The sequence below is a fragment of the Carassius carassius genome, chromosome 29 (genome assembly GCF_963082965.1).
Source record: "Carassius carassius chromosome 29, fCarCar2.1, whole genome shotgun sequence".
Lineage (NCBI taxonomy): Eukaryota > Metazoa > Chordata > Actinopteri > Cypriniformes > Cyprinidae > Carassius > Carassius carassius.
The window spans coordinates 25,633,874-25,659,182 of NC_081783.1; the positions used below are offsets into that span (position 1 = coordinate 25,633,874).

Below are 25,309 nucleotides of genomic sequence, written 5' to 3' on the forward strand. Positions count from 1 at the left end.
ACTTTGAGGATTTCAACGAAATCACCAAGCCAGAACCCATCCTACCTCCCACTCTGATCGTGGCACCTGTGCAGTGGGATATTATCTCGGAGGTCACTGAGGCTCAACAAGCTCTTCCTGTACCGGCCGAGTGTCCTGTGGACCGCCTTTTCGTGCCTCTCGAGCTCCGTGAGCGGGTGCTTCAATGGGTTCACTGCACACCCAGCGCGGGATACCCAGGTATCACTGCTACTGTACAGTTAGTCTCCAACCGCTTCTGGTGGTCCACACTCTGGGCTGATGTTATCAAATTCATCCATCAATGTTCCACCTGTAATACAGTCAAATCTTCCCACCTTAAACCTGCCGGTCTCTTACAGCCACTTCCAGTTCCTCAATTTCGTAACGGATTTACCTCCGTCTCAGGGATTTACCACAGTGCTGTCGGTCGTGGATCGCTTCTCCAAGTCCTGTCGTTTCATTCCCCTTAAGGGTCTACCCACTGCCATGCAGACTGCGGAGGAACTTCTTAATCATGTATTTCGTCTGTTTGGCATCCCCGAGGACATTGTCTCCGACCGTGGTCCTCAGTTCACTTCCCGTGTATGGAGGGGACTTTGCTCCAAACTCAATATCAACATCAGCCTCACCTCTGGATACCACCCGCAGTCCAACGGTCAGGCTGAACGGGCGAACCAGGACCTCATTCGGTTTCTGCGGACATACTGTTACGAGAACCAACAGGACTGGAGCCGATTCTTGGTCTGGGCGGAGTACGCCCAAAATTCCCTGGTAAAGCCTGCCACTGGTCTAACGCCCTTACAAAGCGTCTTAGGTTTCCAGCCCCTCTCTTCCCGTGGTCAGAAGAGCCGTCAGACCTCCTCCTGCGGTGGATACGTGGTTGCAACGCGGCGAGGCCACTTGGAATACCGCTCATGTCCATCTGCGACGTGCCATACGCCACTTTCAACTTCATGCGGATCGTAGGAGACGTGAGGGTCCGCGGTATAGCCCGGACAGCGTTTAAGGCTCCCAAGCAAGAAGTTGTCCCCTCGCTTCATTGGGCCCTTCAAGATTCTTCGGCAGATCACTCCGGTCTTGTTTCGTTTGGCTCTCCCAGCACATTATAGAATCTCACCCACCTTTCATATGTGTCTTTTCAGACCCGCTGCCGCTCCCAGGGGAGAGGAGGCTCAGGAGGGGATCGGTTCCGTGCAGGCTCCCCCAATTGAGGTCGGAGGCGAGGAAGCGTACCGGGTACGAGACATCCTGGACTCCAGACGCCGCGGCGGGGTACTGCAATGCTTGATTGACTGGGAGGGCTATGGCCCTGAGGAACGTTCCTGGGTCAGGTCTCAGGACGTCCTGGACCCTGCTCTTCTTACCACCTACCATCAGACTCACCCAGATCGTCCTGCTCCAAGACCCCGTGGAAGACCCCGCCGTCGTTCAGGTCCTCGCTTCCAGAGCCGCTCGAAGGGTGGGGGCTCTGTCAAGGAGCGCGCGCCTGTCACTGAGCGCGCGCCTTCACCTCTCTCCGGTCTCATGCGCTCCTTGTCACCTGAGTTCTAGGACTGCAATTCCCATCTTTCCCTTCTGCTATCATTAGTTCCCAACCCTGTCTGGTTTTCCCATCAGCATCATCATATCCACCTGTTAATCATTATCCACCCTTTATCTGGACTGCCTGGTTCTGTGTTTCTCTGTGAAGTGTTGTTTTGCCACGCTGCATGTTGCTTCGTGCTTCCTTAGTGTTTTATGCTCTGTGCATCCTTGGTTTGATACCTGCTTCAATAAAGTCCTGCAGATGGATCCGACTGCCTCTACTTCGTCATTACACTAACAAAGTGTTAATTGCATAAAATGTTTGCAATTAATAATAATAATATCTATCTATATAATTAAAAGTATTAACTTAACAAAGTATTATTTGTTCTAAAAAAAAAGATATATTTAAAAAGTATTAGTTATTTATTAAATAAATATACAATTATTGAATGAATTAATCTATAAATAATTTATAAACAATGTATTTTAATAATCTTTTCCCACATATTACATTTTAACCAAATATCATGGTGTTTTAATTATGCATCAGGTACTTGAGGGACTTTGATGAATACCATGTGCAAAATTAATTGAAAACAGTAATAGTCTTAGTAATAGTGTAGGAAGGTTTTTTTTTTATTAGTGATGTTCACTGAAGATATAAATGATCATATAGTGGGTCTGATTATCTACCTGTCAGCTAAGTGGAGTATTCAGTTTATGGTATGTGGTATGAAATATGAGGCTCATCATGTGGTTTTCATGTGTTTCTGTCAAGCTTTAGGGGTTTAAATGATTCAGTGATTCAGTGGTGCCTGACACATAGTTTCCTAATGTTCCTGTTGGTAATTTATTTGTCTCTTGACATGCATTACATCTAAATATTCCCCTCCGTTTACCCTGGCTCAGTGCAAATAACTCAACTTCAATGCCATTTCAATTCAGATTCCAATTCTGTAACGTAAAACATAAAGTCTATATTTTTGCAGAGTTTCAGCTAGAATAACACTGTAATTAGGGCTTGATGTCACTGCTTTTATTCTGGCTGGTGGCTACCATGTTGTGTGTCAGTCTGACGATTCATTGCATGTGTCGGTGTCTTTGATGTGGTGCTTGAGAGTCGTGTTTGCTAACATACTGCCATGATGATGTTATTTCTTCTGTGGTTACTGGATGACAGTTAAATTTCTTTTTTCGCTCTGTGATTTTTGTGTGGCATGTTTTTGAAAATTTCACTCTTTCTTCATTGTAATTTTCTTCACAGCTCATATGCTTTCTACACTAATCTCAAGACTGCTTGATATATGTATGTAATGAATGTGTTTTCACTTAAAACTATTGCAAAAACGACAAAAAGGTACTTTATAAATAACATTTTCTATCATAAGTAGCATGGTATTACCATGTGATACTATCACTATACCATGGTACCACCACAGTAATTTTTTCTCATTATCTCGAAATCTCATTATCTGAGTTCAACTAACATGTTCAGAATAAGACTTTACTGCTTACCATATACTAGACAGAATACCCTGTTTGAAAAAGAAGTGTTCAACTGTAGTGTGCTGCTAATCTTAGAAGTTATAATATAATATTAATGAGAAAGGAGACTTGTTAGTGTACTTAAAGAGATTACAGATTAAAAGTGCTACATTAAAACATTTAAAATAAGTGTTTTTTTAATAGGCTACTCTTTTGTCATGCTATAAAGTACAGTTAATTAGATGAGATGACAAATATACTAAATCAGATTTTTGATTATAATTGTAACTGTTGTGTTATATAATATATTTTTTCAGTACATTCAGCAGTACATTTAACCATATGTCAGCGACACAGGAATCATGAAATTTCATATAAAGGTGTACTTAGGACCTGCTTAGATGTTAAACACACACACACGCACACACACACACACACACACACACACACACACACACACACACACACACACACACACACACACACAGCTAATTGTAAAGGGACTAGCCTACCTACTACTGTTGTATGCAAAAATAAAGAAATAAACACATAAATGAATATAGAAATATAATTTATGCATTTTTACCTCACTTTTGTGTAATACATGTGTCTTTTGGTGGTATAAAATAATAGGTCAAGATTCTTCTGGTTCAGTTGTCACACTGGAAAATAAGTATTGAGCACATGTGAGTGCATTTTGGGATGCAGTGTACCACACAAAAAGACACTTCATAAACATTCACAACATTCACATAATGCGTAGATTATAGTATGCGTAGCATATGGTACTTTGCTATTCCAAAAATAGTGAGTCTTTTCCATACTGTCTCTCACATTCACTGTCAACTTCATCCTAATAGTGAAATTACACAACTGCATCTCTTTTAATGAAGCGAATAATGTATCCTCAACATCTGTACAACACAGTTAAACCACTGTTCAATCATGCCACTGCTTTATCAAAGTTCATAAGGCAAACATATGTGACCAGGCATTCAATTACAGCCATTTAATCGAGCTATAGTTAGCCATTTGAAACTTTATGCCCAACCGCTGCTTGATTTGTGGTGATGCAATGAAATGCACAAAACCACCACCATTCCAGTCACCTTGAACATCGACTAGCCCACCACATTTAGTGCTATATAGTACAATTGTTGTTGAAATTTTGCCTTTTTCAGTCCCAGAGATGGAGTTGGGGAGAGGTGAGTCCTCGTGATAGCCTGTTTCTCTGCATATAGATGGCTAATGAGTTCCAGGTGTGTGTGTGCCAAAGTCTCAGATGAACCTATTATAACATTCATACTGCACTTCATACACACGGGACCTTAAGCTCCCCCTACTGAATCCAAACATGCCACTTTAATAAGTGAGGCAGGCCTAATTCAGTTCTATCTTCATTACTTTTAACTTTATCAAACTGTTGAAGGGTCTGTGCACACCGGTACGGCTTCATCTGGGATTTCTTGTGAGTTTCTTTTACATTCCAAAGAGGTGAGCAGCCTGGAAACTTAACTACCTCCAACAAGTTTTTTTTTTCCTTCAGTTGTAGTAATTGTGGGAAGTGATTATTGTAAACACACACACGCTCACTCACAGTACTCCATATGAAAGTACACCACCACATCAGGAGAAAACGGCAACCAGATGTGCTGTTAGCAGAATGACCAGAGGAAACACAGACTATTAAAGGTAGAGTGAGAAGAAGTGTAATATGATGTGATGCATAGTGCACAGCAAATCACTAGAACATTTTGCATTTACTGGATGCACCATATACAGCATGCACCATATATACTATAGGCTATATGTATGTGTGTGTGTGTTTGTGTGTGTGTGTGTGTGTGTGTGTGTGTGTGTGTACACTTGCATATAAATGTCCATATATAATAGAACTCCTATGTATAACTCCTGCTGGTCAAATTTACATAAGAACAATAGGGACGTTTGCATTAAAAACATGGTGTATATATTAAGAATAAGAAACTATGTAACTGTTGGTTTAAATAAGACAGAGACATACAATTACGTAGTCACCTGCATCTGCGGTTTTAAAAACATTTGTCTTCTTAATATCCTGTCCCCTTGAGACATTCACTTCCTAAACGAATCAAAGACACACTTTTAAGGAGCTGTACTCAGCGTAATTGTGCCATCTTTCTCAGCAGCTTGTGCAACATGGCAGATATGACAGTGGAACAATCTCTTCTGTCTTTTGATCATTCAAGGCCCCAAGGAATAACCGTCTCTTCTTTCACTGCACACTTTACGCTGTCACAGCTCTTCAGATTTACTGAGAGCTAAAGTGTTCATCAGCTCCACTGCATGCAGCCACTAGATTTATAAGGATTGTTTTTTAGACAATATAAAATATTTGGAGTACCTTGTGGCATTTGAAGGTGCTGGAACTCATTGAGCTCTTGCGGTTTTTCCATAAGTAATAAGAGCTCTGAGACTGCAGCAGGAAATAGCGCTGTGACTGTAAATATTCCTCATTTACTTGTTCCTCTATGGGCATTATGGCTAGTTTTCCAATGTTACATTAGATTAGCCTACACCCTGGCTGTGAGACCAGCAGGGGAGTGACCAACAGTGCTGTTTGCCAAGTCAAGCATTACTGTTACTATTGTTTAAACTTGTAGTTGAGGCTTTGTTCAAATATTAAAAGGCATCATTCACCCAGAAATTATAATTCTGTCATTTACTCAACCTTTATGACTTTCTTTTGTCAGTAGATTTATTTATTTATTTTTTAAACTATGAAAGTCGGTGCAGTCCATTGTTGTTTCACAACCCATTGACCTTTGTTTTGAATAGTTATATACAGGTATACATAAATGTCAACATGCTTAAAAATTTAATGTTTATAAAATGTATATATATATATATATATATATATATATATATATATATATATATATATGGCTCATGTATTTTTTATAGTTCAGTTCAGTTAGTGTTAGTCTAGTTTTATATTTCTTGATTTTGTGTTCTATCTATCTATCTATCTATCTATCTATCTATCTATCTATCTATCTATCTATATTGTTGTAAGTACTAAAACATTACTATTCAATTTCAGTTTGATTATGTAAACTGAATGTTGCCCCATCGGAAAAAAAAATAAGATTTTTGCCTGCTGGATGATAAAGCTCTAACAAACTCTCTTAAAAATCAAATAAACTTACATTCAAGGTGGGACTTTGACCTTTTAATCCTAGAGACTTTAGCATTAGCAAGTTTTGAGCAGGCCTTGAGTTAGTCCTTGTTTGCTCATATTTATCTGGTAGTGTGAAATATGTACACAGACATTTTCCATACACAGCCCACCTCCAAACCCCAGCTGATTTGTTTGGTTGAACCCAAGATTTGATTAGATGACTCTCACAACTTCATCTTTGATGAGATACCAAGATAACAAACAAGAAACAACAGAAAAACCCAAACAAACTCAAGCCATATTATCAGATGCATCATTTTTATCAATGCGAACAAGGTTTGAACACCTAAGTACAATGGCATCAGTGTGTTAGAGGAAACATGCTGCAGAGAACGTTCTGGATGTGATTAACAGCACATGCTACTAAACATGCTGCTAACACAATGCGAGTCATGCGCAAAAATGGTATATTAAAATTCACACTCACAAACTGTTCAAGGAGGGTCTGTGATTAATTACTACAATACATTTATGGAAACAAAAGCACAGATGTTCACTGTTCATTAGCATTAATGCATTGCGGCATCATAACAGAGTCAGTTACAGGTCAGCACTGCAGTGTGTTCATTGCTTGACTACAGGCCTGGATAGTGATTACATTAAAAGGCCTGATGCCTTTTGCCTAAAAGTATCCGGTAAAAATAGCACAGCTTTGTAACATATGAGATTATGAGATGTGATTATCCGTATTACTTTTGGACCGGAGTGTATGTCATGGTGGGGGTCCCAGGGAGGACACAGAGCCGTATTTATAGGCCGAGGGTAGTTTGAACACAGGCGTTTCCCATGCTGACTCTCTACGGTAGGCCACATTATGGGATGGATTCATCACCGGCTCCCGTAGACCAATGGAGAATTGCCTACTGCAAGAGGTAATTCGCCTGTTACTCTGAGTGTCCATATTAAGATAGAATAGTATTCCAAGATACAAGACAGTGGAGTCATTCTTTAGTGGAAGACATACCTGACAGTGGCGCTGAATGGTGCTGAATGGCTACCCATAGGGCTCTGACTTGATGCTCTGTGAAGAACTGAACCTAAATGGAGGAGAACATTCATTGGAGAACAAAGTATATAGGGACACTGTATAAATGGACTGTTGATATCATTGAGAAATTACATGTCAAAAGCGCTATCCACTCTTTTTAGAGGAATATATTTACCACTGGGAAAATGTAATTAGTATTATCAAAACCAATTGCTTTTTAATGAGAGTTTGTAAATACAGTGTTTTAGTCTTTTATTAAATGGATTGAAGTATTGATATGTCAGTTATTTAGCATGAAAGAATAAGCATTCTGTCTGCTCTCTTTGGTAATTGTTGGTTTATGTAAATATGCATCAGATAAATGTCTTCGGTTATTGTTTTACACAGGGTTTGTGTGTGTGTGTGTGTGTGTGTGTGTGTGTGTGTGTGTGTGTGTGTGTGTGTGTGTGTGTGTGTGTTTGTTTTGTCAGATTTCATGAGTTAAATGTACTGTAGTTCAACTTGAAATAACTGCATTCTGTTTCAATCAGTTGCCATTTGAACACAAGTGTACATGTATATATAGAAATACTCACTGTAGTTAGTGTTAGTGTTATTGTAGAGCAATTATGACCTTTTTATTACAGTTTTCACAATATCATTGTTAGTTTTATTTTATTTATTTACTAGTTTCTGATTATTTTGTTTTTATGTTAGTTTTAGTATTTCATATTTAGTATTTCGATTTTTATTTCTCAGCACTCCCATATAGTGCCATTTTTTCAAGTTTAATACAGACTGAATGTATTTATTAAACCTCGATTTCTGGTTTTGTAACATGGTATTATAATATATCATGTATCAAAGACTCCAGCAATTTGTTGCAATTATTATTTTTAACTAGTTTTAGATAACTAAAATGTTTTGTTTTTTATTTTTATTTCAGTAAATGCAATTGTTTGGTTAATAATAATACTAGGTTGGATTTGCTATATTTCTTGTAAAGTCTTTTTTAAAAGACTATTTTGTGTCAAATTAGTAACTTTTAATTAATTAGCTAATAATTCTTCTGGAAATTGATCAAATGTAAATACTGAAAACATTGGTTTTTGTTTTGGCCACAACAAGCTGTTAATTATCAGGGGCAAATTGCATAAACATAGTCACTATGCTAAGACGGTGTCTTAAGAACAAATTCGACCAACTAGTAGTTTGCAAAGAGATAAGTGGTATTTTTTATTCAAATTAGATCATTCTCAATTTGTATAACTGACTTTAAAAAGTTTTGACCAGCCGTAAAGAAAAAAATTAGATGACTAACTTTTTAAGACTAGTCTAAGTGGTTTCTACAGCCTGCCCCAGCATTGGCCCAGAATATCCACAACAGTGAAACAAAAACCAGCAATGATTTTGCAATGACAAACCTATGCGGCAGTACTTCGGTGAGCTTCTGAGACAAATTCTACTCAGAACTTCTGGCTAGATGGAAAAACAGATATATAATCACAACAGGGCTGTCTATACTCTACAGTAAATGACACAGTATGCAGAAAAATAAATGGAGTTTACTTTGTGAGAGTGCCCCCTGCTGTTGATTTCTATGCTGTCAGCTCTGAGAAAGAACAATCACAATCAATCACAATTAATAATTCAGTGATTAAAGCACAGACTCTTCTGAGAAAACAGCCATGACAGATAATATTTCACAGACATTCCATGGGAATTAGAAACCATCAAACAAAGTCGGCTGGAATGTAATCAGACATCAGTTTTGTTCTGTACAGTTGATTATGAAACAGTTTAGTGTTACTGAATCAAATATAAAAAGAAAGAATTATGAAACCATGTGAAATGTGAAACAAAGAGACTTTTAACAAGTTGTTCTAAATGTTTACTTACATACTACAACTTAGTTTAAACCTTCTTTAGAGATGGAAGCTGATCATTACTCACAGGCTAGCAGAGGACAAGGATCGTGACATCGAGAGTGGGGAAGAATAGGGAATTTTTGTCACTGGGGAGGCTGAAATAAACAGAGAAACAGCACTTTAGAATGGTATAGTTGCTCAGAAAATGGACCGATTTCAGATGGGTAAAATATTTTTAACTGCTTACAAAAATGTAACAGTCTGAACAATCTGTTCATCTAAAAACAAGCAAGCTAAACGCACCTTGTCTCTGACTCGATGACTGTAAATCTCGGTTGGACTGTAAAGCCAGTCTTGAACTGTAATGATTTCAGAGACACGTGTTACATTAATACAGTACATGTTTACAGTGTTCTCTTCTACGGGTATCACATGTTGTCTTAGAAGAAGACATGCCCCATTTACAATGGATATGAAAAGCATTCGCTGCCTCTGGCGTTTTATTTCTATTTGAATATATTTTGAATATATTTCCTGTAAAGCTGCCTTTTCAGCAGCCATTTCTCCAATCTTCAGTGTCACATGATCCCTCACAATTCTTATCACAGTTTAAAACTGTTGTGATGCTTAATATTTTTTAGGATTCTTTGATGAATAGAAAGTTCGTAACAACAGCATTATCAACTTTTGTTACGATGTTATAAATGTCTTTACTTTCATTATTGATCAATTTACTGCATCCTTTTTTGAATAAAAATATTAAAGAAATAGTTCAACCAAACATGAAAATTTGCTGAAAATGTACTTAGCCTCAATCCATCCAACATGTAGATGAGTGTTTGTTTCTTCATCAGAACATATTTGGATTAATTAAGCATTACATCTGCCCGTGAGGAAGTGTTTCTCCAAATCTAAACTCATCTACATCTTGAATGGCCTGATGGTGAGTCATCTTTCAGTAGATTTATTTATTTGTATTATTTATTTTTTTGAGTGAATTGCTTTAATGTCTTAAAAAACATAAAGAATAAGGAAAATAAGGAAATAAGGAATAAGGAAAAGCTCAAATTACCCTGGACACTGTAATTTCCATATATACTTAAGACTGGAACTAGACTGCCATTGTTTTGTATTTAATGAGAGTAATATATATATATATACATATATATACATATATATATATATATATAAAAAACACCAATTTACAGAAATGTGATTTCATTTTGATATGAAGGAATATTTTCATTTGATATGAAGGGATATTATCTCTTTTCATTTATCATGTTGACATACCTTTGATTTTGAACAGTCATTTCTAACTTGGATATGTAAGCATTCTGTTCTGAAATTTTCCTGCACAAAATAGAAAACAATAGAAATAAGGCAAAAAATTAAATAGAAATGGCTGCACTAATGTAGTACTCGTACATACTTGGACATCTTCTGCATATCTTGTTGCATTTTCAGTCCATCCTCCTTCATTCTCTCAATCTGTTTTATTTGACATTAATTTGATCTGGATTAACTATGCCATATTAGCATCAACCACATCAACCATATCCAAGTCTCATAGCTAGTCGTGTTAAGGACAAGATGCTCTCACCTTCTGCTGATAGTGGGCCAGTAATCTTTTCTGGTGTCTGGCCTGGAATTGTAAAACCTGCAAAGCATAATAAATGTGACCTCATGCCTTAAATTCATGATTAACATAGCCTGCAATCTACTCATTTCATGAATAGGACTACCTTGCTTATCTCTGAGAAGTATTTGACTGCAACTGCACTGATATCTGAGAAAAGCACTTGCACCTCTGAGCTACTCTGTGAGAACAATACACAGATCACATCTCATTAAAATGAATCTTTATCACACACACACACACAAAATCTCTTGTATCTTACTTTATCAGACAGTGGGGAGATCTGACACGTTGCTTTGCAAATGAGGCAGACACCCTGTTTTCCTAAAGGGGAAAACAAATACACCCTCTCTGTAGAACGATATTACTTCCAGCAGAGGGAAGTATATGCACACACTTAATTGATGTTCTGACTATTACGTTAAACCAGCACCATTTATACCATTTTGAAATCTGAAAATATATATAATTTAAATATAATAAAATGTTACTGTTAAATTATACTGTAATATATCATATTGATAATTATTATAATTATGTATAATATAGTATTATATATAAATACAATGTAAATAATCATGTTATATATAATATATAATTATATATTTCAGTGTGCTACCTCTCTGAAAGCAAACATTACAGATGATGTGACCGCAGTTTGTGACAGCCAGCTGACGCTCAGGACCAGGAGACACGAAGCAGGAGTTACAGCAAATCCAGTGAGACATTATTCTGTTTACGTACAACAACATCATCAAAGCTGTGCGCTGTGCGCTAAAACCTCTACAAGTGAACTGTCTAACAACTAACATTACATAGCCTTTCGGATATTAGGCGCTATACATGTCTAAAATTTCTGTAGAGTTGCCTTTAATGCCAAAACTGCTGTTTTCACCGTGTACTGTATGTCAGTAAAATGTTGTATGTACCCGTTATTGCCAGAACACTCTCTAGGTAGACTGCTTAGACGGTTTTGAGCCACAGCCTATGTGTTGCAATGGGTCACACATATTATTTCATAGCAAACCGATCTACGTTAGTATAATCTCGAGTAATTTTTTTCCGTTTAAAACACTTTTTTTCTCACTTCTGAGGGAAGTATGATTGATTTAAAATATGAAAAAAGACAAATTGATTAAATGTACATCAAACGGGGCTAAAAATAAAGGTGGATGTATAGCGTTTGAGCCAACTAACGTTATACAAAATAATGTATAAAATGTCCCTGAGGACTTCACGAGTTTCTCATAGTTTCTGTGGTCACTAAACTCTAGAATAAAACACATAACGTTACGTTACCTGTAACTTTTTTGCACGCTACCCAAATTTATATCAGTCGCGTGTACACTAAAATTGTATGTTTACTAATTATCATAAAACAGATTAGCAGATTTTCTGACGCTTTTTAAACGACGACGTCACGGTGACGTAATCGCGCACTCATAAAAAAAAAAAAGACTAAATCATTTAATAAATAAAACAAATGCTGACCGTAGTTTCACAATCATGATGAACTGAACATCTATTGTTAAAACAATCAAACATAATTTATATGTCTGTTATTGTATCTTCTTCTTCTTCTTCTTTTTTTTTTTGGTGTTGATAGTTTTATTGTATTATTAATTATTGTAGTAATTAAAGGGGTTGATATTTCGATGGAAACTAAATCAAATATGTAGATTTTTATTTATTTATTTATTTTAATAAATGTGACCCTTGACCACAAAGCCAAAGTAGCACGGGTTATATTTGTAGCAATAGCCAAAAATACATTGTATGGGTCAAAATAATCGATATTGGGATATTAAGTAAATATCATGTTCCATGAAGATATTTTATAAATTTCCTACTGTAAATATATAAAAACTTAGTTAATGATTAGTAATATGCTTTGCTAAGAGCTTTATTTGGACACATCTAAAGGCAGTTTTTTCGCACCTTCAGATTCCAGATTTTCAAATAGTTGCATCTCGGCCAAATATTTTCCTGTCGTAACAAAACATAAATGAAATGCTTATTCATTCAACTATCATATGATGTATAATAATAATAATAATAATAAAAAGAGACCCCTTATGACATTCAAGGTTAAACACACTGTTAGAGTGGAATAGCTAATTCTCAGCACATAGAGACTCTTTCACCTAGATATCACACTATAGAGACTGTGTCTGTTCCCCGAACTAGAAAATACAAAAAACGTCCAAACCAAGTTAAGATTAACAATTTAATTGAGGTTCAACAAATAAAAAGCAGATGCAATATGGATAAACAAATGATAAAGCTTGGCTTATTGAATATCAGATCCCTTCCTACAAACACACTTTTTGTAAATAATATGATAACTGATCATAATATAGATGTGCTCTGTTTGACAGAAACCTGGCTAAAACCTGATGATTACATTATTTTAAATGAGTCCACCCCCCAAGATTACTGTTATAAACATGAGCCACGTATAAAAGGCAAAGGGAGAGGGGTTGCTTCAATTTATAACAACATTTTCAGGATTTCTCAGAGGGCAGGCTTCAAGTATAACTCGTTTGAAGTAATGGTGCTTCATATAACATTATCCAGAGAAACAAATGTTATTGATAAATCCCCTGAGATGTTTGTACTGGCTACTGTATACAGGCCACCAGGGCACCATACAGACTTTATTAAAGAGTTTGGTGATTTTACATCTGAGTTAGTTCTGGCTGCAGATAAAGTTTTAATAGTTGGTGATTTTAATATACAGTCGTTGCCAAAAGTTTTGAGAATTACATAAATATTGGAAATTGGAAAGGTTGCTGCTTAAGTTTTTATTATAGCAATTTGCATATACTCCAGAATGTTATGAAGAGTGATCAGATGAATTGCATAGTCCTTCTTTGCCATGAAAATTAACTTAATCCCAAAAAAACCTTTCCACTGCATTTAATTGCTGAGATGTTTGTACTGGCTACTGTATACAGGCCACCAGGGCACCATACAGACTTTATTAAAGAGTTTGGTGATTTTACATCCGGGTTAGTTCTGGCTGCAGATAAAGTTTTAATAGTTGGTGATTTTAATATCCATGTTGATAATGAAAAAGATGCATTGGGATCAGCATTTATAGACATTCTGAACTCTATTGGGGTTAGACAACACGTTTCAGGACCTACTCATTGTCGAAATCATACTCTAGATTTAATACTGTCACATGGAATTGATATTGATAGTGTTGTAATTATGCAGCCAAGTGATGATATCTCAGATCATTATTTAGTTTTGTGCAAACTTCATATAGCCAAAATTGTAAATTCTACTTCTTGTTACAAGTATGGAAGAACCATCACTTCTACCACAAAAGACTGCTTTTTAAGTTATCTTCCTGATGTATCCAAATTCCTTAGCATGTCCAAAACCTCAGAACAACTTGATAATGTAACAGAAACTATGGACTCTCTCTTTTCTAGCACTTTAAATAGTTGCTCCTTTATGCTTAAGGAAGGTTAAGGAAAACAGTTTGACACCATGGTATAATGAGCATACTCGCACCCTAAAGAGAGCAGCCTGAAAAATGGAGCGCAGCTGGAGGAAAACAAAACTAGAGGTATTTCGTATTGCTTGGCGTGAAAGTAACCTATCCTACAGAAAGGCATTAAAAACTGCTAGATCCGATTACTTTTCTTCTCTTTTAGAAGAAAACAAACATAACCCCAGGTATTTATTCAATACAGTGGCTAAATTAACGGAAAAAAAAGCCTCAACAAGTGTTTACATTTCCCAACACCACAGCAGTAATGACTTTATGAACTACTTTACTTCTAAAATCGATACTATTAGAGACAAAATTGCAACCATTCAGCCGTCAGCTACAGTATCGCATCAGACAGTGCACTATAGACCCCCTGAGGAACAGTTCCACTCATTCTCTACTATAGGAGAGGAAGAATTGTATAAACTTGTTAAATCATCTAAACCAACAACATGTATGTTAGACCCTATACCATCTAAGCTCCTAAAAGAGGTGCTTCCAGAAGTCATAGATCCTCTTCTGACTATTATTAATTCCTCATGGTCATTAGGATATGTCCCCAAAAGCTTCAAACTGGCTGTTATTAAGCCTCTCATCAAAAAACCACAACTTGACCCCAAAGAACTAGTTAATTATAGACCAATCTCGAATCTTCCTTTTCTGTCCAAGATACTAGAAAAGGTGGTATCCTCACAATTATATTCCTTCTTAGAGAAAAATGGTATATGTGAGGATTTCCAGGATTTAGACCGTATCATAGTACTGAGACTGCTCTCCTTAGAGTTACAAATGATCTGCTCTTATCATCTGATCGTGGGTGTAATTCTATTAGTTTTATTGGATCTTAGTGCTGTGTTTGACACAATTGACCACAACATTCTTTTGCATAGACTTGAAGAGTACCTCAAGGCTCAGTACTAGGACCGCTACTCTTCAGGCTTTATATGTTACCCTTGGGAGATATTATCAGGAAACATGGTGTTAGCTTTTACTGTTATGCTGATGATACTCAGCTCTATATTTCTTCGCGGCCCGGTGAAACACACCAATTTGAAAAACTAATGGAACGCATAGTCGATGTAAAAAACTGGATGACGAGTAATTTCTTACTGCTAAATTCTGAAAAAACAGAGGTGTTAATTATAGGACCTAAAAACTCTGTTTGTAATAACCTAGAGCACTGTCTAAGACTTGATGGTTGCTCTGTCAATTCTTAGTCATCAGTTAGGAACATAGGTGTGCTATTTGATCGCAATCTTTCCTTCGAAAGCCACGTTTCTAGTATTTGTAAAACTGCATTTTTCCATCTCAAAAATATATCTAAATTACGGCCAATGCTCTCAATGTCAAATGCAGAAATGTTAATCCATGCATTTATGACCGCAAGGTTAGATTATTGTAATGCTTTATTGGGTGGTTGTTCTGCACGCTTAGTAAACAAACTACAGCTAGTCCAAAATGCAGCAGCTAGAGTTCTTACTAGAACCAGGAAGTATGACCATATTAGCCCGGTCCTGTCAACACTGCACTGGCTCCCTATCAAACATCATATAGATTTTAAAATACTGCTTATTACTTATAAAGCCCTGAATGGTTTAGCACCTCAGTATTTGAATGAGCTCCTTTTACATTATAATCCTCTACGTCCGCTACATTCTCAAAACTCAGGCAATTTGATAATACCTAGAATATCAAAATCAACTGCGGGTGGCAGATCCTTTTCTTATTTAGTGCCTAAACTCTGGAATAACCTACCTAACATTGTTCGGGAGGCAGACACACTCTTGCAGTTTAAATCTAGATTAAAGACCCATCTCTTTAACCTGGTTTACACATAACATACTAATATGCTTTTAATATCCAAATCCGTTAAAGTATTTTTAGGCTGCATTAATTAGGTAAACCGGAACAGGAAACACTTCCCATAACACCCTATGTACTTGCTACATCATAAGAAGAATGGCATCTATGCTAATATTTGTCTGTTTCTCTCTTATTCCGAGGTCACCGTAGCCACCAGATCCAGTCTGTATCCAGATCAGAGGGTCACTGCAGCCACCCGGATCCAGTACGTATCCAGACCAGATGGTGGATCAGCACCTAGAAAGGACCTCTACTGCCCTGAAAGACAGCGGAGACCAGGACAACTAGAGCCCCAGATACAGATCCCCTGTAAAGACCTTGTCTCAGAGGAGCACCAGGACAAGACCACAGGAAACAGATGATTCTTCTGCACAATCTGACTTTGCTGCAGCCTGGAATTGAACTACTGGTTTCGTCTGGTCAGAGGAGAACTGGCCCCCCAACTGAGCCTGGTTTCTCCCAAGGTATTTTTCTCCATTCTGTCACCGATGGAGTTTCGGTTCCTTGCCGCTGTCGCCTCTGGCTTGCTTAGTTGGGGTCACTTCATCTACAGCGATATCGTTGACTTGATTGCAAATAAATGCACAGACACTATTTAACTGAACAGAGATGACATCACTGAATTCAATGATGAACTGCCTTTAACTATAATTTTGCATTATTGACACACTTTTTTCCTAATGAATGTTGTTCAGTTGCTTTGACGCAATGTATTTTGTTTAAAGCGCTATATAAATAAAGGTGACTTGACTTGACTTGAATAAAACACACACACACACTCATGTTTGTTTTGGTGAAAAGTGGGGTCACCCCATAGGCGTAATGGTTTTTATACTGTACAAACTGTATATTCTATGGCCCTACACCTAACCCTAACCCTCACAGGAAACTTTGTGAATTTTTACTTTCTCAAAAAAACTCATTCTGTATGGTTTATAAGCATTTTGAAAAATGGGAACATGGGTTATGTCCTTATAAGTCACCCTCTCCTTGTAATACCTGTGTCATACCCATGTCATTATACAAAGTTGTGTCCTGATATTTCACAAAAACACACCCACACACAAAAATAAAAATAACACAATCTGTAGGCCTATTTCTTAAGGCTATTTTATTAATTTATTTAAATCAGTTGAACTGATTAGAATTACATGTTCATTGCAGGGTATTGTGCTCAGACGAGTTAATTTAGAATTACACATTTATCAAAATGCTTCAAACAATGTTACAGTTATCCAAACACACAGTTAGTCATTTCATAAAGCTAAACCAACTTCTTTTCAATGAGAAAGTTTTTGAGGTTTTTCATTTGCCAGATTCCAACAGAGAGGAGTATTGATGTCTGAATAATGGCCCACCACAAAACGTTTCCATTTGTTTCCTCACTCATTTGGCGAAACTTCTCCTCACGTTCCTGGTTGCAGTAAAATAAACAGATACAAATTGCACATAATCACCAGCGAGTAAGTGCAACTTGGAAAATGTGGACAGATGACACTTGGTCTGGTTCTTATTCTGATCCTGGCAAGCAATTAATATGGTAACATTTTGCTGTCAGACCGTCCTGCCTGTGTTTTCTTACCCTTTGGAAATTTTGCTGCCTGCTAATGTAACGCATCTGGTCAATGAGATGTTGCAAATTGTACTCCATTGCTTTCATGGTGTCTTTTGCCTTTGCAGCATTAGGATCAATGGTATGCTCGCCCATCTTGACATCTAAATGCACTTTCTGTACATAAATAGAAAAGTAAGAGCATGACTTGCTGACATTTTAAGCATGTTAAATTTAATATATGAGACTGCAGCATTTCACAACTTACCAGACGATCTCCAGCAAACACAGAGAACCTGGTGGAGTTGGACTGCACGCACAAGAAATGTTGACCCGAAGCATGGGATTTAAAGGTGAATTTTCCATATCTCCCAAAGCGTTTTAACAAGACCACCTGCATATGACAGAATGTATCAGAGGAATTGTTGCAGGTGGTAATAATTAAGAGTTTATTTTATAATTCTCATTTATGCATGAAGAGTTGAATGCTTCAGACCGCATTGTTAGGGTCTCTCACAGTCACAGTCAGACCAAGGTGTGGGATATTGGCCTTCTTATTTTCATCCCAGTACTCTAGCAGAAAGATGCCTGAAGGGAGGAACATGATACTATAGTCCTTATTACAATGATTTTACAGTACTCCACGACCAGTGTAGCTGCTTTGTACAGTATGTGCAGAGCACTATAGTACCTTTACTCCATGACTCACAAAACTGAATACCCTATTGAAAGCTGCTGGAATACAGAATTAAATGGATCATTTGCCACAAAATAAAATTTTGTAATTTTTATCACTTACCCTTGTGTTGTGATTTAATTCAAGTTTTGTGAAGGGAATAATTATGGTCAGTGTTATTACTCCATGATATGCAGGTTCCACAACCATTATATTTCAGTCCCTTTTTAATTCTAAATGCCATGTTACGACAAATTTTATTTACTTGTGATAATACACTTTAATTTAAATTAAATTGAACCCCAAATAGTCTCTGACCTAATGTGGATAACAAGCTGTCGTTGTCTTGATAAGAACAGGCCAAATGTATAACACCATTAATCTATGTTTGCATCTAGAGTTTATTTTGATGTTCGGACTGCATACAAAAAGTAGACATAAATGGCCTACACATATTAAAAGTATGATTCCATTTTCAACCTGAATATTAAATCACCTGTTATTCTAAGCAGCATATGAGGAAAAGTGATCCGGGACTATTTAGGATCAAATAACTGTTTCATATTGTGTAATATAGAGCAAATATGTACAGTATAACATTGTATAACAGCAAGATTGATCTTCACTGACCTGACACAAGTGTGTCCTCTGGAATCTCCTCAATGATACACTTTTCCTCCTGTTCCCCTAAATCAAAATACATTGCTGGAGCCAAAATGACACAACTGGCTAGCAGCAGGCCTGTCAGCCTCATATTCATTGCTGTAAAACAGTTCATTTTTAAGGTAACAAAGCTAGAAATAATATTAACAGGACACTAGTAAAGCTTTATGTTCCCAGCGGGTTCAGTGTGAGAAATCTGCAGCTGCTGTTTGTAAAGTCATGTTTAAACAAGGTAAATAGAAAGTCATGATAAGACTAGGGTGAGACCTAAATATGTTGATAGTAATAGTCAATTTATTACATGCCTTGCTTCAAAAAGATATATAGCTTAATATATAGTAATTAAAGACAATCTAGCCTGTATACTTGGGCTCAAACCACACTTGAAAATGTTGTGAATTAGAAAAGAAAATATCAAACCAGATGTCATTTTTAGAAAGACATCACAGTTTTTGAGCCAAATATTTCACAAAAACATTTGGTGACACTTTGTGTCCATAGTTTACGTCTATAATCATTGTGATGAGCAACATCAGAATGTGGTTAGCTGTGTAAACCTGACTACATTGACTGAAACGCTTATTAATAGACATGGCAAAAATGGCTTTGAATAGTGAAATAAGAAAATATCTGGAATCATTTGATTTGATCCTTGATATTCAGACATTTTAAGTATGACTTACATGTCCAAATAGATGGACATGTTATATTGCAGTTATTGTCTTTAAGAAAGTATAATAATTTTTGACACAAGCATGACAGATTCAGTGGAATTCAGAAGGATTTATTTATTTGTATGTACAATTTTATATACAGTTTTGCAATTAATTTACAGATATCATCCACTGATGCAACATGTTTTGAGGACAACAAAGTATTTTTTACTGAAGATGTTAGTCTCAACGATTGAGCTTGATAATGTCAGTGGAAAGTTGTTTTTTTTTCCCACCAGAGAGCACCAGACTCCATGAACAGTGCATGAGGACAGAGTGTGAAACTTACAGCAAACCCAGCCACAAAACTCAGTCTGCTATTTTGCAAAATACAGCAAATATTGCTGTATTGAAAGTATAGAATCGGCAGTTCCTCATATTTCACTCTCATTTGTGATACACTTACTGAGAATTTGCTTTGGGTACTTCAGTCTTCTTTTTAAGTTGGGATATGTTGCCTAGCCCATTCATTACCAAGTTTAAGCTTGTTAACCCATGACATCATAGTTTATAATAACAAAGTCATTCCATTTATAATGTCTCATTTTAAAGCTGTTAACCAGTAGATTGTTCCCAGTTGATGAGGTATGGTTGGTAGGTCCTCTTTATATTCACACACAGTTGTCAGGGATACATAGCCTCTTTTCCTCTAGGGGTGGGCATGCAGCCCCATTGTTTGCAGGATGCATGTGAATATAGCGAGTTCTGTGTTTTACTCCTTTCGCACCACACTGGCCCTTACAAAGACCCCAAGGTGACCAGACAGAAACTTCACAGTCCAGAGGGGTCTCTGTAGAAAAAGAGATGTTGATTAGTACTAATACCTTAGTGGGAACAAATGATTTTATTTGTTAAAGAAATAGTTTGCACATTTTTAAAATTACAGTTCTATAAATTAAAATCATCATAAAATCACCTTTGAAACTTTCATGTTTTGGTGCACTATTCCTTGAATAAGGCTAATAAGGCTAAGCAACTCAAGATTAAAAATAACTAGTTTATGTTTTTTGACAAATTGGTTTAAATTTGTATTATTTGAGTCGTGGAAATGAAGAAAAACAAAAATGCTGAAAAATACAAGCATTGAAGGATGATGCACCCAAACTGTATGAAAGTGTATGTATGAATGAAAATAGTAATAATTTCTATGAGTTTGCCACCAATTTGCCAAAACATTAATTGCAATTGCCATGCAAATGTATGATAAAACAAAACAAACAAACAAACAAAAACACTATGATGTAAAACATTGATTGCATTTATATATTTTGACAAGCGTAAATAAATGGAAAGTTACCTAAACTGAATCAATTTAATTTAGAATTTGATTTAATGTTTTATGCTAAATAAAAGTTTAGAGGTACTTGCGCTTAATTTAACTCAACCAATAAATGTAAATCCTTTCAATTTTGCTAAAATAATTGCTGCTTCTGATTCACTGATGCTTTCCAGAAACCCTGAGCTTGTAAAAGACTGATATGTATCACAGACTTCTGTACAAGTAGGAAAACAGAAAGATGGAATCAACGCACACATTTCAGTTCTATGACAAACACTTCCTGAGTGCTGAGTGGCAGAAAACTTTTAAACGGGTTGGCCTCCATTATCATGTTTGCAGTTTGTTGTGTTGGTTACCATGGGAGTGGATAAACCTTTCTACAGCCTGCAATTTAATCACCACAAGTTATCTCTATGGATTTGTAGTGTTTCCCTTGAAAACAGAATTTAAGATTCAAATGCAAGTATGTCAACTCTGTCTATTGCACGATAAAGTTCTGTATGAGGAGACTATGCCAGACCATTGCAACATTCACATCACAATTCATTTTGCAAACAATTTGTATTGCTTACTTATGAGAGACCCATCTATCTCATTCCCGCTTGGAATCTGATTGGAGTGGGTCGGCTCAATGGGTAAGCTGAAGATCAAGTTGTTCTTGATCTTTGTTAGGGAGACTTTGGCTATTGGGGGGAGATGCTTCAGTCTGGGATAGTAGAAGGAGTTTGCAGGGTGACTTGGGAATGATGCGGTTATCTGTTGAGAGAAGACATACAGTGTTTGTGACAAGATTTGTAACGAGATCTCCATCCCTGTTGAAAAAAGGTGGTCAGGTGGTCTATCGAGTGGTCCATTTTGTTGATTTTAGGAGGGGTTTTGACCACTGACAAACTGAACCAGCATAAACCAGCAAACCAGATTTTATTTTATTTTATATATTATTATGGATTATTATTTTTTCAGCTGGTACTGGTTCCCGAAGTGGTCTAACTGTGCTGAAAAAACTTGCATAATATTGTTTCCAGGTCTCCTTTGGCCTCCAAGTCTGGTCAGGTTGGTCTTAGAAGGATTTGGAAAACTTTTCAGTTTGTGAGAATGGGAAACCAGCTGGTTGCCAAGCTAAACACCAGCTTGGCCAGGCTGGGAAAGCATCTTAATAAACCAAAAAAGACCAGTAAACCAGCTCATTGAAGAATTGTTTCATGGAAAATATCATATGGCTTGTAGGGTTGTCCATTTTAGACATTACCTGCGTGATCTTGTCTTGAGGAATGGTCTCAAAGTTTGGTGAGGAGAAGGTGAAACCACTGTCTGTGCCGGCATCATAGGGGTAGAGATCTAGGCTTATGTTTTCTATCCAGTTATCACCCTCGCACAAATTTAGACTGTTTATTCCAACAAACCAGTCAGGACTTGGCACAATGCGGACAATGAAGGACAGCTGCAAAACAAGAAGATCATTAGTGTTCGGTTGTGCTGTGGTTTTAGCTTTCTCATTAGCTGGTATAAGCTGCTGGCTCTTTTTCATTTGGAAAGTTTTATTATTTACAATTCTCTCTATAATATTTTATATGGAATGCCTGGGAGGCCAGTGAAGTATGTGCATGTAGAGAGTGAGTTCTAGAAGAATGCTTTGGACACAGTATGCGTGTTCACATCGTCTGACTGAAAACATCTGTGGTGTTTTTTTTAGTAAAAAACAACTGAAAAAAAATAAATAAATAAATAAAACTAAACTAAAAACAGCTTTAACCAGCCTATGGTCTTTGCTGGTCTTACTGTAGATGGTTAACGATGGCCTAGCCTGTATCCCAGCCAAATCATATTTTAGCTGGTTTTCTGGTCAACCTGGTGGTGTTTCAGCCCAACCAGGTAACCGAAAACCATTCTAATTGAATTTGATATTCATTTTAGTGTCATACAGTTGCATAAAATGCGTTAAAAACAAAACAGATACATCATACGTAAGGCCATGATTTGGTGCTGAAGAAACGCTTTGACCTACTGCAGTGCACAGTGTACTTACTAAAGAGTGTCTTGCATAGACCTCAAATTCTGTGATTGCCTGACCGGTTCCTCCAACCACAGCTGGTGCTGAGAAGAGGCCATAGACACTCTGGATCCGTTCTCCAGCTGCCTCCACTTCTTTTATCAGTGTCCAAGCCTCTCCTCTCTCAGAGAACTCTCTCACCCCATTACTGGCGTACTCGTTCCTTTGCCAGATGTGATAGTCTGAGCTGTGAGTTACTCCTAAAATGAAAACTATAGTTGAACACTATTTCAATGTACTTTTGTAATACTGTACAAAAACATGTAAGAAAGTAATAGATAATGATCAATCAATGTTTCTATGGCATTACTGTAAAAACCCTCTTTTTGAACCTTTATGTTGAATACTTTTATCACCTAACCTTTGTTTTTACTTCCTTCGGAGGGGTTAATCTGGGTCAAACTCCCTCAACAGAAACAGTGTGAAAGGTTTGGGTGAACAGACCCAAAAAGTGGTGTAGCAAATGTTTAAAAGAATACCCTGTTCTTACTTATAAGATCAGCCCACTCACCAATGATGGGGGACCACTGAGCAGGCGGCCTGTACAGAGGGTAGTGTTTGGGGAAGGCAGTCTGAGTCCACTGGCCAGTAAATGTCAGTCTGTACTTGGCTGCAGATGGTGCCATGCACATGCGATCCACGTCGACCGGCATTGCAGGGACTTTACTCAGCAGGGCCAGAGTCACGGTAAGCCACTGCAGCCAGCAGTTCACTTTCAAAGATGTCATCTTTTCCATGCTGGTTCTGTGTGGGAACAATAAACTGTTTTACCAGGCATGTGGATGCATGTCATAGCCAGGTTTAAAAGCTTTGGATCACTCCTTCCTTACTAAACTACAGACAATGGTAAAACAGGGGAATTAAAGACTCCACATAAGCTCCTGTATGAGTGATTTGGTTTAACTGTGTCATACACTGAGTAAGAAGGAAAGAATGTAGGTCAGGATAACCATATTCACTCTCTTTGTTTCCAGGCACTATTACATGCAGTACTCAGCAAAAAAAGTGATTGAAAATGAAATTGGTTAAGCGATACTCAATATATATATATATATATAAATATATATATATATATATATATATAAATATATATATATATATAAATATATATATTTATATATATAAAATACTATAATATAATAACTATATTAGCATAAAGTGTTGCATTAATTTATATTAGTATTATCTAGCTGCATGCACCAAGCATGATAATTAATTTAGACATTATATTAAAAATATAATTAATTTAGTATGCATTCACAGTAGTACTGTATTTGCCATATAAAATAGTAACTTTAAATGCATATGCCCTAAAAAAGGACATTCAACCTGGTGTAGCATGAATAAAACTTATAGTTAAAGAAAGCACTTACTGGGTTTGCAGTGAACGATGAAATTTTCTGCAGAAAAGCTAAGTGGAGGTCACCTGTGCCCAGGCATTCAGAGGAAGACTGCAAGATTACTGTGTGTCTTCCAGCTATTTATGCGTTTCCAGCGGTCCCCACACTCAAACAATTTTAATAACCTCCTGACCCCTCCCAGATGTAGTATCGAACTCTCCACACTCTACATTACAATTCCATGTGGGATTTCCCCTTTGGTCTCAGCAGATTCACACTTTTTTTCCTCTCCCAACCAGAGATGCATAGAGAAAGCAGCAGTATATGAAGCTCCTGAGGGATTCGTATCCAGTTGAGGAGGTAATATTGTGGGGATGGTTGATTGTGGAAACAGGCTTGACTGGTAGATCAGCAGTGTGGAGGCACCCAGTAAGCCAAAAGCTAACAGATCCCGCCTGCAGCCAGTAATTGCTTCCACATGCTCACGTTTTGCTGCTCACCCTTCTCAAATTCTCTCCAGTTTCTTGACACTTAATTTGCTGAGAGCTGTTTGGATGTGGTTTTCTGTAAACCAGTTCCATTTCTGAGAGCTTACTTTAAGGGTTTTTAATATTCCTCTGTTGTAAATCAGGCTTTGGCCCAACTCGATTGCGACATCTAATGTGTTTGACATGTGTTTTATGCCTGTCACAATATAGGGTCAGTTTCTTTCAACCATCCTTCATTGTTCATTTGAGTTGTCTCACATGTCACTCCATTTGGTCACAATGGACTAACTGAAATATTAATAGAAACTACAGAAAGTGGATAAAAATGAGCTTGGATTGATCACACAAGTTTAACAATAACTCTAAGGAAGTAATAAGTACATGAGAGAATCTTAAAAAGGCCAAAATGTAGGTCATAATCTGCAAAAAAATTTATCCTATATAAAAAACAATCCTAATGTCTTTACCAATTGA

At 37.0% G+C, this 25,309-nt stretch overlaps 3 protein-coding genes across 4 annotated transcripts; all 3 read right to left on the bottom strand.

The window, feature by feature from the left end:
* Positions 1-6,471: 6,471 nt before the first annotated feature.
* On the bottom strand, positions 6,472-12,123 carry LOC132109963 (probable E3 SUMO-protein ligase RNF212). Of its 2 annotated transcripts, XM_059516461.1 has the most exons (13): positions 12,006-12,123; positions 11,326-11,438; positions 10,969-11,030; positions 10,813-10,887; positions 10,671-10,727; positions 10,500-10,558; positions 10,361-10,420; positions 9,371-9,426; positions 9,153-9,222; positions 8,769-8,811; positions 8,624-8,678; positions 7,197-7,269; positions 6,472-7,095 (listed from the first exon to the last, which is right to left on the bottom strand). In XM_059516461.1, exons 2-13 carry the CDS (start codon positions 11,432-11,434, stop codon positions 6,945-6,947), a joined length of 870 nt encoding a protein of 289 aa, XP_059372444.1. In that variant the 5' UTR covers positions 11,435-11,438; positions 12,006-12,123; the 3' UTR covers positions 6,472-6,944. The 2 variants fall into 2 exon arrangements, with proteins under 2 accessions (XP_059372444.1, XP_059372445.1); XM_059516462.1 differs by lacking the exon at positions 10,969-11,030.
* Positions 12,124-17,186: 5,063 nt separating this feature from the next.
* si:ch211-255i20.3 (transmembrane emp24 domain-containing protein 11) lies at positions 17,187-19,151 on the bottom strand. The gene is made up of 5 exons (XM_059516465.1): positions 18,933-19,151; positions 18,123-18,214; positions 17,895-18,020; positions 17,657-17,803; positions 17,187-17,488 (listed from the first exon to the last, which is right to left on the bottom strand). The coding sequence occupies exons 1-5, from the start codon at positions 19,078-19,080 to the stop codon at positions 17,339-17,341; spliced, it is 663 nt and encodes a 220-aa protein (XP_059372448.1). The 5' UTR covers positions 19,081-19,151; the 3' UTR covers positions 17,187-17,338.
* Positions 19,152-19,728: 577 nt separating this feature from the next.
* On the bottom strand, positions 19,729-24,853 carry spon2b (spondin 2b, extracellular matrix protein). Its single transcript, XM_059516460.1, has 6 exons — positions 24,381-24,853; positions 23,519-23,751; positions 22,984-23,207; positions 22,207-22,398; positions 21,530-21,713; positions 19,729-20,468 (listed from the first exon to the last, which is right to left on the bottom strand). Exons 2-6 carry the CDS (start codon positions 23,742-23,744, stop codon positions 20,290-20,292), a joined length of 1,005 nt encoding a protein of 334 aa, XP_059372443.1. The 5' UTR covers positions 23,745-23,751; positions 24,381-24,853; the 3' UTR covers positions 19,729-20,289.
* Positions 24,854-25,309: the final 456 nt, after the last annotated feature.

Bases quoted from the DNA above. Each gene is read 5' to 3' on its own strand.
- si:ch211-255i20.3 (XM_059516465.1), bottom strand. From the start codon at position 19,080: ATGAACTGTTTTACAGCAATGAATATGAGGCTGACAGGCCTGCTGCTA. The intron at 18,215-18,932 runs GTCAGTGAAGAT...TCCTCCCTTCAG, and splicing joins AGAGGACACACTTGTGTCAG to GCATCTTTCTGCTAGAGTAC. The intron at 17,804-17,894 runs GTAAGTTGTGAA...ATTTATGTACAG, and splicing joins TGTTTGCTGGAGATCGTCTG to AAAGTGCATTTAGATGTCAA.
- spon2b (XM_059516460.1), bottom strand. From the start codon at position 23,744: ATGGAAAAGATGACATCTTTGAAAGTGAACTGCTGGCTGCAGTGGCTT. The intron at 23,208-23,518 runs GTGAGTGGGCTG...TTTTCATTTTAG, and splicing joins TCAGTGGTCCCCCATCATTG to GAGTAACTCACAGCTCAGAC. The intron at 22,399-22,983 runs GTAAGTACACTG...CTTGTTTTGCAG, and splicing joins TCTATGCAAGACACTCTTTA to CTGTCCTTCATTGTCCGCAT.
- LOC132109963 (XM_059516461.1), bottom strand. From the start codon at position 11,434: ATGTCTCACTGGATTTGCTGTAACTCCTGCTTCGTGTCTCCTGGTCCT. The intron at 10,728-10,812 runs GTAGTCCTATTC...TATGCTTTGCAG, and splicing joins ACTTCTCAGAGATAAGCAAG to GTTTTACAATTCCAGGCCAG. The intron at 9,427-10,360 runs GTATGTCAACAT...AAATCATTACAG, and splicing joins ATGACTGTTCAAAATCAAAG to TTCAAGACTGGCTTTACAGT.